This window comes from Acomys minous (assembly GCF_964271855.1).
Source record: "Acomys minous genome assembly, chromosome: 5".
NCBI lineage: Eukaryota > Metazoa > Chordata > Mammalia > Rodentia > Muridae > Acomys > Acomys minous.
In genome coordinates this window covers 119,047,323-119,063,830 of record NC_140494.1, presented here as the reverse complement: position 1 = coordinate 119,063,830, position 16,508 = coordinate 119,047,323, and the positions used below count along the sequence as shown (strand labels likewise).

Genomic DNA, 16,508 nt, shown 5'->3' with positions numbered 1-16,508 from the left:
AGATATTGCACTCATGCATAAAGTAAATAAATCTTTAAAAATAAAGATAACTTTTAAAAAAAAGAATAAAAATGGTCTCACCCTGTAGTTCAGGAAGGCCTGAACTCACAGAAATCTTCTTGCTTCAGCCCCAAAGTACTAGGAGTATAGATATGAGCCCTCACACTTAGTAAACAGTAAGACAATTAAAATTTTTTTGGTTTAAACCAAGACCTCAATTTACTCATTTTAGGATTAATCACATATTTCTAGTAACAAGAAATAAGATGTAAAGACGTTTATAAAAATATAGCAGTGATCCTTACAATTGATGTGGTTCTTATTTGCTTCGAAAGTGAGTGAAACAAGGAACCTAAAATACTAAAAAAGTAAAATAACAGATGTGCTGGAAACAGAAATACTTTTATACTTGTAGTCATCCTTTATCAAATATTTTCACTCACAAGTATAATGTGGTCTCAGGAAACACCAAAATCATAATTAATTTTTTAAAACTCCCTTGATTTCTTTTACTGTTTCTGTAATGACAGCTGCAGAGGAAAAACAATGATAAGACTTAATTTCCTAAACCAAAACGATTCTTATCTTACATGAGGCTCTCTAAAAACAAGTCTTCACACAGATCAAGAACTACTAGGGGAAGAAGAAAACTAAAATGTGAAGAAGAGGAGGAGGAAGAAGAGGAAGCGGAGGATAAGGAGGAAAAGGTACCCTAACATGTAAATAGAGTACATTGCAAAAGTAGCCACCACAGTGAATGCTCTATTTTCATTTCTGTTGCTGTGATAAAACATCCTGATGCGAAGACACTTAGAGGAAAAAAGTATTTATTTTGTTACAGTTCCAGAACAAAATTTATCAGGATTGTCAAGACTTGGAGATCATTCTGGGCTGCACAGTGAGTCCAGGACAGCCAAGGCTAACACAGAAAGTCTCTGTCTCAAAAATAAAAACAAAAACCAAAAATAAACAACAACAAAAAAAAAAAACCCAAAAAACAAAAACTAGGTTTATTTTATTCCCCAAACTATGAGGAAAATCTAACAGAAAAGAATACACTACAAGGGGCCATATGGTGGCTCACAACCATCTATAATGTGATCTGGGCCCTCTTCTGGTGTGCATGAAGACAGTGTGCCCATATACATTAAAAATAAATAAATCTTTTAGGCCGGGCGTGGTGGCGCACGCCTTTAATCCCAGCACTCGGGAGGTAGAGGCAGGCGGATCGCTGAGTTCGAGGCCAGCCTGGTCTACAAAGTGAGTCCAGGACAGTCAAGGCTACACGGAGAGACCTTGTCTCGAAAAAACAAAAAAAAAATTAAAAAATAAAATAAAATAAAAAATAAATCTTTTTAAAAAATACACTGCAAGATGTACAGAATAACTAATTCATTTTTAAAATTCACGTGGAAAAAAAAAGAATCATGAGCAAAGTGTGGTGATGAATGCTTTTACTCCCAGAGGCAGAGACAGGAGGATCTCTATGAGTTTGAGGGCAGGTTGGTCTACATACTGAGTTCTAAGACAAATAGGACTAAAATCATAAGGTGATCAAAGTTCAGGCTATAATAATTCTTTGAAAGTATAATACACAGGACTAATAGTGTTGAAAAAAGTATAAAGAACAGGGGAGTATTCCAATAGGTAAAACACTTGCCCTGCAAGCAGGAGAACTCTCTAGGGCCCACATTTTAAAGAGCTGGATATGGTGGCATGTCACTAGAGAGGTGGAGTCAGGTGGGACCTTGCTGGCCAACTAGTCTAGCCTACTTCCAAGTTGGAGGCCAGTGAAATGCACTATCTTAAAATAGGTGGCTAGCACGTAAGAACAAAATTATTCTCTGTAATAATTACATATACACCTATACACACAAATGCAGAAAAATAAACAGGCACACATACACACAATAAAATAGGAAATTATAGCTACAAAATTCTTTTGGAGAAAAAGATGTGTTCTGATTCAAATGATGGCAGCAATACAGAAATGACATTTTTTTTTCCTAGCACTTTTAGAATTCAGTACTTTATCAAATTCTTCATACATATAATCAAATTCAATACAAAATTTGAAGAACATTTTTGAAGCTTTGTTGTTGTTCTGCTACACCTCCCCTCCCCCCTCCCAACCCCAAGACAGGGTTCCTCTGTGTAGCCTTGGCTGTCCTGGACTCGCTTTGTAGACCAGGCTGGCCTCGAACTCACAGCGATCCATGTAGCTCTGCCTCCTGAGTGCTGGGATTACAGGCGTGCGCCACCACACCTGGCTTGAAGAATTTTTTATTTGTTTGTTATTTCAGAGTATTCAGCTCAAGCTGGCCTCATATTTGCTAAGTGGCACAGACTGGACTAAACTTGAAATGTTCCTACCTCAGCCTTTCTGAGTGAATGCTAGATTATAGCCCTGGGACTTTGCAGTCTTTTTGAGACAAGAGTCTTGCTACATAACCCAAACTACAAGAACACAGGCCTGCTAAAGTGACCATTGCTCTCTGAAGTAAAAGGCAGAAATAAAAAGGGTTAAGTTAAAAAAAAAAAAAAAAGAAAGAAAGAAAGAAAGGAAAAAAGTGAACTTCTGAATGTCTCAAAATTAGTCAGTGGATGAGCTAGGATTGTGCTCCAGCCCAACAACCTCACAACTTCACATTCTTAAGCATTACTTTAACTTCAAACAAACGCAGAACAATCTGAGTTCCACAGCACAGTCTGAGCAAGTGATCAATCCTATCTGCAGAGTGAGCTTGCAGTGGCCCTACCTGCTTTCCTAAGAGGCATGATTCACTTGATATAGTAAATGAAAGACAGACCAGAAAACTTCTTTGAAGTAAGATAAATTATACTTTTTCTATTACAATTCATCAAAAATTTACAAACTAAAATATCTATTTCCTGAAATGTTTAATCTGAAACCAGTAGCTTCTTGATTATGAAATGGGAATGCAACTGAACTTTGTCTGGAGGAAAAAAACTAGTACAGATGCTGATGTTTCACAACTCTGGCATTGGCAAATTGCAATCAGTATTGTTTATAGCAACGTGCAATGAAAAAGCAAGGATTAAGACATGCTATATTTATAGTAAGAGATTAGTTCATTAGTTAATAAATATGGCTAGATGTAGTATCTATATCTTCAGCATTTTATAAGTAAACTAAATATAGATTGAAAGAAAAGCATTTTGTCATCATTTTATGGTTACAAATAATCATATTCTACGATATATGCCTTTATATAACTCAATTTAAAATTTCTAGTAAAGGAGTCTGGAGAGTTGGCTCAGTGGTTACAAGCACTGTCTGCTCTTCCGAAGGAACTGGGTTCAATTCCCAGGACTCACATGGCAGCTTACAGCTGTCTTTAACTCCAGTTCCAAGGGATCTGACACCCTTATACCAATGCACATAAAAATAAAAATTAAAAAACTAATAGCTTTTTTTTTAAGATTTTTATTTCTGTGTAATGTCCATGTGTTTCTATATGAGTATGTACACATGAATGTAGGTGCCTTCAGGGGCCAAAAGAGGACACAGGATCCCCTAAAGCTAAAGTAACAGGCACCAGGCATAGGTGGTGGGAACTAAGTCATGGTCCTCTGCAACAGCAAAAAGTACCCTGAACCTCTGAGCTATCCCTGTAAATCTTATTTTTAAGAATTTCAAAAAAGAAAAAAAAAAAAGAATTTCAATAATTTAAAGGTAGTTTGTTGTTGTTATTGTTTTCCAAGACAGGGTTTCTCTGTGTAGCCTTGGCTGTCCTTTGTCAACCAGGTTGGCTTTGAACTCACATGGATCTGCCTGCGTCTGCCTCCCTGAGTGCTAGGATTACACACATGCACCACTGCGCCTGACAGGAGGCAATTTTTAAGACAAAAGGATTTTTGTTTTGTTTTGTTTTGGGTTTTTTGATAAAGGGTTTCTCTGTGTAGTCCTGGCTGTTCTGGAAATTGCTCTGCACCCCAGGCTGGCCTCGAACTCAGAGAGCCACCTGCCTCTGACATCCAAGTGCTGGGATTAAAGGCATGTGCCACCACAAGCCTGCAGGGTAAAAGTTTATAGTAGTTTCTCTTACTAATATTAAAAAAAAAAAATCAGCCAGGTGGTGGTGATTCCTTTGATGCCAATACCCGGAAGGCAGAGGCAGACAGCTAGCTACAAGACCAGGTGGGTCTACAATTGGAGTCCAGGACAGCCAAGGCTAAAGCAGAAACCCTGTCTCAAAGAGACAGAGAGAGAGGGAGAGAGGAGAGAGAGAGAAACAGACAAACACACAGACAGAGAGAGAAGAAGACGACGACAACGAAGAAGAAGAAGAAGAAGAAAACGAAGATGACAAGGAGGGGGGAGGGAGGGGAGGGGAAAAGGAGGGAGGGAGAGAGAGAGAGAGGGAGAGAGAGGGGGGCGGGGGGGAGAGAGAGAGAGAGGGGGGGGTGGGGGGGGGAGAGAGAGAAAGAGAGAGAGAGAGCGCGCCCTGGGAAATGTCTTTGTACAACCTCAGCTGTGCAGTACAGACCAACAAACCTGAAGCACACCCAGCTTTTATATGGGTACAAAGAATCTGAATAAGTTTTGGGCTTGTACAAGAAGCATTTCCTGGCTGGGCGTGGTGGCGCACGCTTTTTAATCCCAGCCCTCCAGAGGCAAAGGCAGGCAGATTGTTGTGAGTTCGAGGCCAGCCTGGTCTACAAAATGAGTCCAGGACTGCCAAAATAACATTGAGAAAGCCAGTCTTGAACACCCCCCCACACCCTGCTAAAAATTAAAATTAAAATTAAAAAATGGTAGATTTCATCCAATGAGCTATGTCCCTAGCTCCTAAAAAGTACTATCACTTTATTTTCTAAATATTTATTTTTATTTTATTCATATGTGTATATATATACTGTGTAGATGTGGGTACATGCTCTTAACAGGCCAGAAAGGGCACAGAACACCTGGAGATGGAGTTACAGGCAGTTATAAGCCACTTGACACTGGGTGTTGGGAAGCAAATTCCCATCCTCTAGAACAGCAGCAAGCAGTCTTACCCACTAAGCTATCACTCTAGCCTCCTAAAAAGTAATTTTAAGAAATCAGTATCAAGCTAGGGATCAACTTAATGGTAGATTGTGTGATTGGCAGTCATGTTGCACCAAAACAAAGCAATGAAAAACTCAAGGTGGGAAAAAAAACATCTAGAGTTCAAACAGAGCTGCCTGAGTACTAGCGGTCAGGGATGCAGTCAATTTACTGTTTGTGAAAGTAAATGTTAAATGAAGATTAAACATTAGGCTTAACATATAAAAATAGTAAGCAACAAACTATTATACACAAATCAAAGTAATCAAAAACTAGTGATCCTCTTTCCTAGCCCTGCTGGTATAGCAACTCATCCTCAGCTGACTGATGAAGATGGATGCAAATGAGCAATGTGAAGTCCCTTTAACAGGAACAAAAATATGTAGGTATTTGTACTGACCGGCTCAGAATCATAGCAATAATCATCCCAGCTCTGCCTGAGGGGTTTCTTTGTTATCTGAAAGTAAGGCACATTAGTTAGGTAGAAGTTATTAGATAGGAATTATACTTCTGTAATGATCTCTGAGATGCAGTATTCAGAAAGCAAGACTACTATCCAAACTACAGTTATTTTGCATTGCAATATACACTAATTAAAAACTCAGCTTCTGGAAGATCATATATTATTCCATTCAACTTACACGTGTCACTGTGCAGTTGCTCTGGTATTTGTATTAACCTCTAAGATTCTTACCCGGTACGCACTGACATTATGTATATATGCCATAGCTACTCGTTTTACAAAAAGTCAGAAGAACTATAAAATTGAGTCAGTAAAAATTATCTCATTTATAAGTGATTACAACACTGCTTTAAAAAACCAGTTACTCAGGAGCAAAATCAGTAATTTTTTAAAGTATGATTAATTTTTATAGTAAAAATTTCTGGCATTCAAACAAAGTGATTTGGAAGTTCTTAATCTATTAACTTGACTTTATTAAGATAAAGTTAAGGTAGTTTATACTAATATGAAGTTTAAAAGTTAAAAAAATGCCAGGTAGAGTATATTGTACATCTGAGGAAAAGTCCATGGTGTTACTTTCATAATCTTTAATAGATAATTTTTGACTCATTCAAGTGTAAGTTAAATGAAAAAATACCAGGCATATTTTTCATTGCCAGAAATAACTTTTTCCCATACATATTCTATTTTGCCATGAACAAAACATGAGAGGATGTTTTATTCTTTCGTGATGTAATATAGTAACAATTCTATTAATAACTGGATTTGGAATTTTAATATGAAGAATAAAGAATAGAGAAATCAATATCATGAAAATTTGTCAAGATCATTCCTCATTATAAGGCTGAATTCTTAGTTTTAAAGAAAAATGCATCCTTTAAATCATTTGCCTTTGAGGAATTTCATACTGATGAAATCAGTTCTATTCTGTTTTGTTTTTGCACAGGAAATCACAATGTAGCACAAGCTGTTCTGGAATTCACTATACAGATCAAGCTGGCTTCAAACTCCTGCTTCAGCTTCCCAAATGATGGGATTACAGGAATAAGCCATCATGCCTGGGCTCCTACAGAATGCTGAAGAGGACTGTTCATTAAATTAGACAAGGGCACTCTATGCTAGTATCAAAGCAAGCAGGTATGTGTGATTAGACTGCAAAACATGCAAATCAAGTTCAAAGCAATCTCTCTGAAATAGGTAAGCGTTAATCCTCAGTTACACTTAACATCCTGCGGTATGTAAAAGGTAAGTAAGTCATGACGGGAAGAATGTGACGTTTTTCTGATAAGAAAGTAGCATGAAACAGCTTAATATTCTTGTAAGAATCTCACAAAATACACAGAAAACATTTAACTTTTTATCATTTATATGAAGGATATAATCATTTTTAAATTTAGAAGTTACACCACATATATTTTTAGACATCCTACATGAAGGCACTGGTTAATATCCATTATCTAGTTTGAGAAAAAAAGCACTAGAAAACTTTCAGTAACTATAATCTAAGTATCCCCTACATTTCTAAGTGTTTTTCCTGAACTCTTACCTGATTGAGATAATGATACTCCTCAGGCTGTTTAAGGTGGAATGCTAACCTCTCTTCTTCACTTGCTCCTGCGAGGAGGTAATAGAACACATGGTAGTTCCTGTTGGGAATAAAGCATATAATGAACATGACTAATTCTAGGTAGTTTTTTGTTTTGTTTTGCTTTTAAAGAGAGTACATTACTTACTAAAATGTTTCATTTGCTTCATTTTTAAGGCAATGTGACAAATTCAACAGTTAGTATGCCTACAAAATAGAATGCAGAATACCGAAAGGGGGAACAAAAGCAGTGGAATGGGAAAGCAGAGGCTTTTGAAATTTCTGCCTTCTCTAACACCAATGGAAAAGAAACCTCATAAATTACGCTGAATTACTTCTTCAGAGCTCCAAAAATCAACCAAAAGCTTGCAGTAATCCAGGGGGGTATTTACCAACTACACCTAGCATTTAACTATAGAACACAGCAACAAGAATATATATAGTTTCTCAAATCCACATGAAACATTACTAGACAGTCAAATAAGCCTGAATATAGTCCAACGAAATCCAACCACTATAATAAAATTAAAAATAAATGATGGGGGGAAATCTAAATAAATACATAAAATGTAGTGGAGTTTTGGTTGTTATGTAAACATGTTTTGTTTTGTTTTTATCCAAAGAGTGGGATATGACACTGGCTTTAGTTTATCCACAGCTGATAACAGCCTCGTGAGAGGGCATGTGATCTTTGTCAGCTGGAAAACATCCTTGTGTGCTATAAAGATGAGCCCAGAGAGAAAGAGGTCCCTTCAAGATCCTCCTAGAAAGAAATGCTGTGGAGTATGCTTCCAGGAAGCTGTTTGTTGATTGCTTTTACTGCAGCTGTTTGCTGTTTGGCTAACCTGCTGGGATCTTGACAACAAAGAAGGAATAGCCCCAAGGAACTGAGTCTAGATAAAGAGCTCATATGCAATAAAATAAATAAATAAATAAATCTTTAAAAAAAAAAAAAGAGTTCAGGACTATTTAACGTCATACTCTGGGTCATAACTTTATTGTAACACAGTGAGTGACAAGTTTTGGGGTTTGTTTGTTTGTTTTGTCTTGTTTTTTGTTTTTTCGAGACAGGGTTTCTCTGTGTTATCTTGGCTGTCCTGAACTCGCTTTGAAGACCAGGCTGGCCTGACCTCACAGCGATCCGCCTGCCTCTGCTTTCCAAGTGCTGGGATTAAAGGCGTGTGCCACCACTGCCCAGCCACAGTGACATGTAAAGCAATTAATTTACCTCTGTAAATTTGGTTTCTTCATCTGAAATATAAAACGTGTATCATTTCTAAAGTCCCACCTACCTCAAACATGATAATGGAATGAAGAGCTTTTCTGAAAACTCATTTTGTTTCTGGTTGGATTTGGAGAAAGGGTCTAACACTATAGCCCAGGCTGACAAGCCCTAGGCTAGCCTTGAACTCAGGGTAATCTTCCTGCCTGAGCCTCCCAAGTACAGGGATTGCAGGTGTGAACCACCATACCTATCTTAAAACTACTCTCAAATGAGAAAAAGAACACTCAGAAATACAGGAAAGGCCCATGGCTTATAAAAACAGACGGACCAAGGAAAAATGAGTTACCAACTGAAAAACCACTTTTCCTCTCCTCAATCTACAACAGAGAAAGAACGCAGTCCTGCATATCTAATAAAAATCTTCCAACTGCCTTTAAAAAATAGTCTTCCACCCAAGAAAGAAATAGTAGTTACATATAATAACTATGTATAATATACAGTAAATTAAAATAAAGAACATAAAGGGAATGTGTGATGCTGTAAATGTGATCTAATTATACAAATAAAAAAAATACCGTTCATTATGCTCTTGATAAACAAGTCTAGATTTTTCCAGTAGATACTTTTCAACATAGGCCCTGGAAGAAAATAAAATTGGTTGATATAAATAATAAAAACTGTTTATATAAATAATAAAGTTTAATACAGATTTTTATTTATTTAGACAGTTAAAGTATAAGGAGCATTCTCCAGATAACAGCAGTACATTCACCATTCTAATTGTTAGATGATATTAGAACTGTCCATGTTAAAGTCTCAAAATCCTAAGTCATCAAAGGCTAGGTAATGAGATAAGCAGGTGAACATATCAAGAGTAAAAAATACAAAATAAAGTCGTTTTAAAAAGTAAAAATAAAAGCAAAACAAAATCATACTCTAGTAATCAGCAATACAATCCTTGTATGAATATAAACCCGTGTCTGACTTCACTATAAAGGCGTAATTTCAATTTTACTACTTCCTAGACATCTCTTTTTCTTCCATCCTAATCCATGAGTTCTACTAGTACAATGATTGATTTTCAGTTCAGAGAATCAATCAGCTAAACAGATTATGCCTCTACATTTATCCGCTTACCACAGTGTCTGAGATTCTATTTAAAACTAGCATAGAAAAAAAGAAAGGACAGAGAAGTTGAATATTGGAAAACTAATCATTGTTGTATCTACCTAGGATGTCCTTGCTTATTTAATTTTTCTCTATTTTGTATACATTTGACTTTTTAAATAAAATTACCTAAAATTTACTTCATGTCAAGATATCTATAAATATTAGTTTTCTAGTCTATTTCATCAAGCTAATGTCTTTGACAATTCTATGCCCATTTTTTTTCTTGCCTCTTCAAACACAGCAAGCTGTTGTTATGACGACAATCATTTACTAAAGACAATTACTCACTTTATAAAATGATTTCTCAGTCCTTCCACTTGGCAAATTTTTAATAGTCAACATAAATGCCAAAGTTTTTTAGAAGACCTCCAGCATACTTTAATCAATCAACTTATCATTTGCTATAACCAACTTACATATATATCTACTTCCTATAGAGATCCGCCTGCCTCTGCCTCCCAAGTGCTTGGATTACAGGCATGCGCCATTATACCTGGTGCTTTTTTAATGTAAATTCAAAAGTACTTAAGACTGAGATATAATTTACATATCATAAAAGAGAAGTAATCGATCTACTTATAACAGGGGCACAAAAATCATAATAAAAACCATCAAATAAAATAACAATTTATATGTATGTGTATATACGCATGTGTGTGTTTGTACTGACCATTTTTCCTGGAATGCAAAACAATTCAATATTAGAGAGAAAAAACTGTAATATCAATGTATTTCAGAATAAAGAAACATAGATCTCAAAAACACCTGTGATAAAATTTAACATGTAATCCAGGTACAGTAGAGCAGGCCTGTAATCCCAACACTCTAGGAGAGGCAGGCAGATCTCTGTGAGTTCAAGGCTACCCAGGTCTACAAAACGAGTCCAGGACAGGCAAAGCTACACAAAGGAACCCTGTCTCAAATAAAAAAATTTTTTAACTAATATAATACTCAATGTTTAGTCAATAAGAGTTCTTTACAAACAGCCAACTCACTATACATGTAACATTCATATAACTCATGATTGTCTCATAGTTCTTCCTGCTATATGTAGTTTATCTTATTCATGTGTGATAATATAAATGTATATGTTAAAAAATAAACATAGTAATTTTTAAAAAATAATGTAACATTTATATATTTAAAAAGTTCATTAGCTAGAGTGTTACTTAATGGAGAAAACAAGTATTGGCATAAAAGACAAAAATAATTTTATATTGGTATTTGTAGTGGCTTGGCTTTTAAATATCCTCTATAGGGGCTGGAGAGATCACTCAGCAGGTAAGAACACTGACTGTTCTTGCAGAAGACCAGGGTTCAATTCCCAGCACCCACATGACAGCTCACAAATGGCTGCAACGCCTGTGCCAGGGATCCAACATCCTCACACAGATATAGATGCAGGCAGAACAAGAATGAACACATAAAAATAAATTTTAAAAAATATCCTCTACAAAGGCCCATAGGCTAAAGACTGAATCACCAGCCTATAGTGCTAGTAAAAAGGAGATAGCCTCAGTGGAAGAAAATTAGGTAAAACGTGCCTTCGTAAGGGATACTGGCTGCTCTCCCTCTCCCTACCCTCACACCCCTCCGTTGCTTGCTTTCTAACCATTATGTGGTCATAACATTGTGGTCTTTCCCACAATCCTAGCAATGAAACCCTTGCCTGCCACGGGATCACAAACCACAAGCCAACCAATCATAGATCTGTATTTCTGCAACTGTGAACCAAAATAAAATCTTTCCATTTTTATCTTTGATATTTTGTCACAGCAATGGAAAGGTGAACTGTATTAGTTACATTTTCTCATTGCTGAGGCAGACTACATTAGGGGGCGGGGGCGGGGGGGACTACGGAAGGAATGATTTCATTTTAGCTCATGGTTCAGGACACAGACCATTGTGGCAGGGTGGCTCAGCTCATGGCAGTGACAGCTTAGAGTATAGTTTGTTACTGTTCTCCACAGAACCAGAAACAGGGAGTTTGGGCCAAGAGTAGGACTGGGTGGGATATAACCCAAAGGCCAACCCAAGCACTATAATATACCTTGAACAAGTAAGACAACAGTAAAGTACAAACAGTAAGTCAAGGCACTAGATATAAAACTATGAAAAGCAATAGCACCACACACAAACAATAAGCAGTAAAATATATATATATATATATATATATATATATATATATATGATGCAAGACAAAAACACATTCATAATAAAATACTTAAAAATAAACTCAAGAAAATATACCAAAAATTGTAGTTGTAAAAAGTACAAAGATGTCAATCATCTCTAAAATAATTACATAACTAAATGTTAAACCAATGAAAGCAAGGTACACCAATCGACAAACCTTAAGTACACAGTTAGCTTAAAGAATCCAACCTGAAAAGGCCACATACAGTATGATTCCAACTCTACATTTTGGAAAAAGTGATATGGAGATAATATTAAAATGTCAGTAGTTACCAAGACCTGGAAGGTAGCAGGGCTGAGAAAGCCAAAGACAAGATCTCTAACACAGTAAAACTACACTGTATGTACTAAAGCGGAGTTTATAGACATCACCTCTGCATCTCTCAAAGCCAACAGAATGTACAACACAAGGAGCAAACTGTAATACAAGTTATGATTTAACAATTAATAAAAATGCAGCAACAAGACTGCTCATCAACTTTAACACACACACTAACAAAAGATATTTACAACATGTTTGAAGAGATGGAAATGATGCATGGGAACTCTCTGTAATTTCCATTTCCTTCTGCTATAAACTAAAATTGGTCTGAAAAATATTCTATTAATTTTTTTAACCTATAAAATACACAGCTGGCACAATTGGATGACTAATCATAGAAAATGTAAGGGTTTTTACTGTATCAAAATCAAATACCTTGATTGGGAAAATACTAATGTGGATCTGTAGAAAAGCATGATTCTATTCGGAAATAAAGAGCCATTTTTCTGACTTGAAAATAAAGTTTTAAGAATTTATAGTATAGCCAGGCGTGGTGGCGCATACCTTTAATCCCAGCACTCCAGAGGCAGAGGCAGAGGCAGAGGCAGGCGGACCGCTGTGAGCTCGAGGCCAGCCTGATCTACAAAGCAAGTCCAGGACAGCCAGGACTACACAGAGAGACCCTATCTCGGAAAAAAAAAAAAAAAAAAAAAAAAAAAGCAAAAAAGAAGAGAATTGGCTGCTCTTTCAAAGGAACTGGGTTCAATCCCTAGTTCTCATATGGCAGCTGACATTCATCTATAATCAAGTTCCAGGAGCTCTGATGCCCTCTCTCTGTCCTCCAAGGGCACTACATGCATGTGGTACACATATACACTGAAAATAAAATACATCTTAATGTGTGTGTATGTACATATATGCATATGTATAATATACATATGATATCTATATATGTGTATGTGTACCAAAACCTATTGCTTCTAAGTGGCAGTACTTACCCAAGTACAGTGCCTGTTTCTTGGTAATTTACTTGAATAAACTTGCCAAAACGACTTGAATTGTTATTATGAGCTGTCTTTGCATTTCCAAAGGCCTGTCAAAATAAATAGCTTTTATTTAAAAATAATTTTTAAACATTGCTTAAAGACTAAAGAAAACCACTAAGGCAATTTATTCATATGTTTAAAATCATTCATATTTGAGGTAGAATAATAAGAAATAATGAGCCAGGCAGGTGGGTCACTGTGAGTTTGAGGCCACCCTTGTCTACAGAGCAAGTACAGGACTGTCAAGGCTACACAGAGAAACCCTGTATTGAAAAGTGAAAAAAAACATTATTTTTTTAACCCTGGTAACATCAGTGTCATGGAAGCCATAGCAACAGCCACACTGTAAGCACCAGAAGCACTCAGGAGGCCAGAGAAATGCTGATGACATAAATCACCACAGGACCAAATTTAACAAATATCATCAGGTGATGCTAAGTGGCATTACCACTTAAAGAGGAAACAGAGCTTCTGCCTGTCAGTTTTGGAAAGCGGTGGACACTGGTCAGTGAGCAAGCATGGGTAAAGGCTGCCCAAACCAAGACTGGGCTGCCCCATCACTAATATGATGCTGCATAAGCAGCCTGTTGTGGTGAAACCAAACGCTTATGGAGAAGAGCTGAGAGAAAATTAAGGGTATGGGGTAAGTCTTTTTTTTTTTTTTTCAAAGTGTGCGGGGAGTGTGCTGGTGGCTTGAAGCCACATAAAGAGGCTCATTAAATACTAACAAATTACTTTTTTAAGTGGCACACGCCTTTAATCCCAGCACTTGGGAGGCAGAGGCAGGAGGATCTCTGAGTTCGAGGCCAGTCTGGTCTACAGAGTGAGTTTCAGGTCAGCCAAAGTCTATACAGAGAACCCCTGTCTCAAAAAACCAACAACAAAAAAGTAATAATCTCATTAATGTCAAGATTTTTTCATATTCCACAGACTGCAAATTTCTTAAATTTCTACTAAGTATTTTGGAAAGGTAAAATAAGAAGCTAAAAAATTATATAAAAGCTGACCACTCTAGAAATATATAAATGAAGTTTCATTAAAGCATTATACTTATCTATTTAAAACAAAGTTATCATGCAGATCACAAAAGAACTGTAAGTTCTATGTATCTTCACCCAAAGTATATACAAGGCAATGGAATAATAGCCAGCAATAAAGAATTAATTAAACGAAGTCAATGAATAGTCAACACTTTGTTAACCAAAACAAATTAGAGTACAATTGTATAATCCATCTATATCCAATTCAAAAAAGGATAAAATAGTAACAGAAAGTAAATCAGAGGTTGTCTGAGAATGGAGGTGGAATTGGGCTATGTCCTCAGGACCAACGGTTGATAAAGATATTCTAGGACCAGCAAGATGACTTAGGGGGTAAAAGCTCTTGCCAGAAAACCTGCAATCTGGGTTTGATCACCAGCTCCCACATGATGAAAGGAAAAACCTGACTCCTTGTGGTTGACCTTTGACTTCCACATATGTGGTATGGCACTTGCACATCCAAACATATATAAACAAACAAAAAATATTTTTAAAAATCTAAGGTATTATGAAATTGTATTATGTAATAGATGAGTGAATATTTTGCATATTTATATATTCATTAAAACATACATTTTAAATTATCGTATTATAAGTTACAACTCAATAAAATTAAAACATTTTTTAAAACGAAAGCTAATAACGTATCTTAATGCCACCAAAAATAAATTATCCATGGCCTAGAGTAGCCTATTCAGAGTATCCTTTAAAACTTTTGAGATGACTCATTGAAAGCAAAACTCACATCCCTCTCATTACACACATACATACATACACACACACACACACACACACACACACACACACACACACACACGGAAAAATAAAACACCTCAACTCCAACAGGCATCAGTGTCGTCAAGACCAGAAGCATGATGTAAAAACTTGTTAGAAACACAAAATTTTAGAACCTTCACAGTATTGTCCAGCAATCTATTTTTTGTTTTGGTTTTTCAAGACAGGGTTTCTCTGTGTAGCCTTGGCTGTCCTGGAGATCAGGATGGCATCGAGCTCACAGAGGTCTGCCTGCCTCTGCCTTCCTGAGTGCTGGGATTAAAGGTGTGTGCCACGGACTAATCTGTGCTTTAAAAGTTTAAACAATCTAAAGTCTGAGAAACATAGTCTATCTAGTATGCATGTATTTCAATTACTATAAAAATTTAATGGGTACTAAAAATGATACTGTGACGTAGCAAATATGAATTCCTAAATATCTCTAGAAATAGCACTTGTGAACGCTTATAATCCACTGTATCATTCTGAATAAAAGATAAGAGCTTGGGCCCTCAAACACCATCAAGAATACTGTAAGATAGACACACACACACACACACACACACACACACACACACACACACCACTTTGTCATACACAGCTTAGCACTGGTGAGATTCAAATTTGTCAATCTTGTCCTTCCTTATTCCACTGTAGAAGACATTTTCCCAAGAAATTTATAAAAACATAAATCAAAAATTGTAAAAAGTCTTTATCATTTAAATGCCATATGCTACTTTGGTAAAATATAGAGAAAAACAAGCAAGATTAGAGAAAAAAAATGTTGTTTCACAGTGTACTATTCTTTTTTTTTTTTTTTTTTTTTTTTTGAGACAAGGTTTCTCTGTGTTATCCTGGCTGTCCTGGACTCACTTTGTAGACCAAGCTAGCCTCGAACTCACAGCAATTCGCCTGCCTCTGCCTCCCGAGCGCTGTGATTATAGGCGTGCACCACTGTGCCTGACTCTTAAGAATTTCATAAAGTAGACAGGATTTGCAATAATCCTCGACTGATGGGCACTTAAAATCCTAGCTAAATCTTAGGATTTTTGTTTTTAAATAGACACCAAATTTTACCTATTCCATTCACTCTTCTCCACCTCAACATTACGAGTACACCAACTTCCCCACAAGAGTTTTTTATAAAATATTCTAGACACCACTAGAACAGAACTGAGGTTCTTCCATAGCACTGTTTGTCATGATGTAGCCTGTCCAGCATTTCCCTGGAAAAATCTCACTGTAAGGGTTGTCTTTATCTAAACTGACTGACTCAGTGATCACTCATTGAGAATAGCCTCTCCACACCTATTACTACCATGTTTGTTTTTCCAAAATAATCAGAGGCAATTGTTTAAGCACTGAGCATACTTAGGGATAATAACAGGTGGCTTCGCAGTTAAATCTGCTAGGTGCTCTTAGAGAGGACCAAGATGGAACTCAGAGAACTTTAATGGGCCAATATCAATTCGCAACACCAGCTCCAGAGGATCTGGCCTCTGACAGAACTACAAATATGGGCACACAAACACGCATGCAGACAAAACATTGATATACATAAATAATATAAAATTTCCCCAAAAAGGTACTAAAGATTGCTATACATGTAGAAAGCTGTATGCATGTAAGAGCCATGTGTCATGCCCTCATGACAAATATCAAAGAATATGTGAACATTCAGTGAAGAGTTC

General features: G+C 36.5%; 1 protein-coding gene across 6 annotated transcripts in view; it reads right to left on the bottom strand.

The window, feature by feature from the left end:
- The window catches only part of MYO9A (myosin IXA), a 173,646-nt gene that overhangs the window by 126,619 nt on the left and 30,519 nt on the right, over window positions 1-16,508 (bottom strand). For 5 of the 6 annotated variants that reach the window (XM_084782524.1, XM_084782526.1, XM_084782525.1 and 2 more), the window contains exons 3-6: window positions 12,956-13,050; window positions 8,905-8,967; window positions 7,066-7,165; window positions 5,457-5,513 (exon numbers count right to left, since the gene is read on the bottom strand). In XM_084782524.1, the coding sequence (XP_084638650.1) occupies window positions 5,457-5,513; window positions 7,066-7,165; window positions 8,905-8,967; window positions 12,956-13,050 (315 nt within the window). The remainder of the gene's footprint in view (window positions 1-5,456; window positions 5,514-7,065; window positions 7,166-8,904; window positions 8,968-12,955; window positions 13,051-16,508) is intronic. The other variant, XM_084782527.1, reaches the window with a different exon arrangement.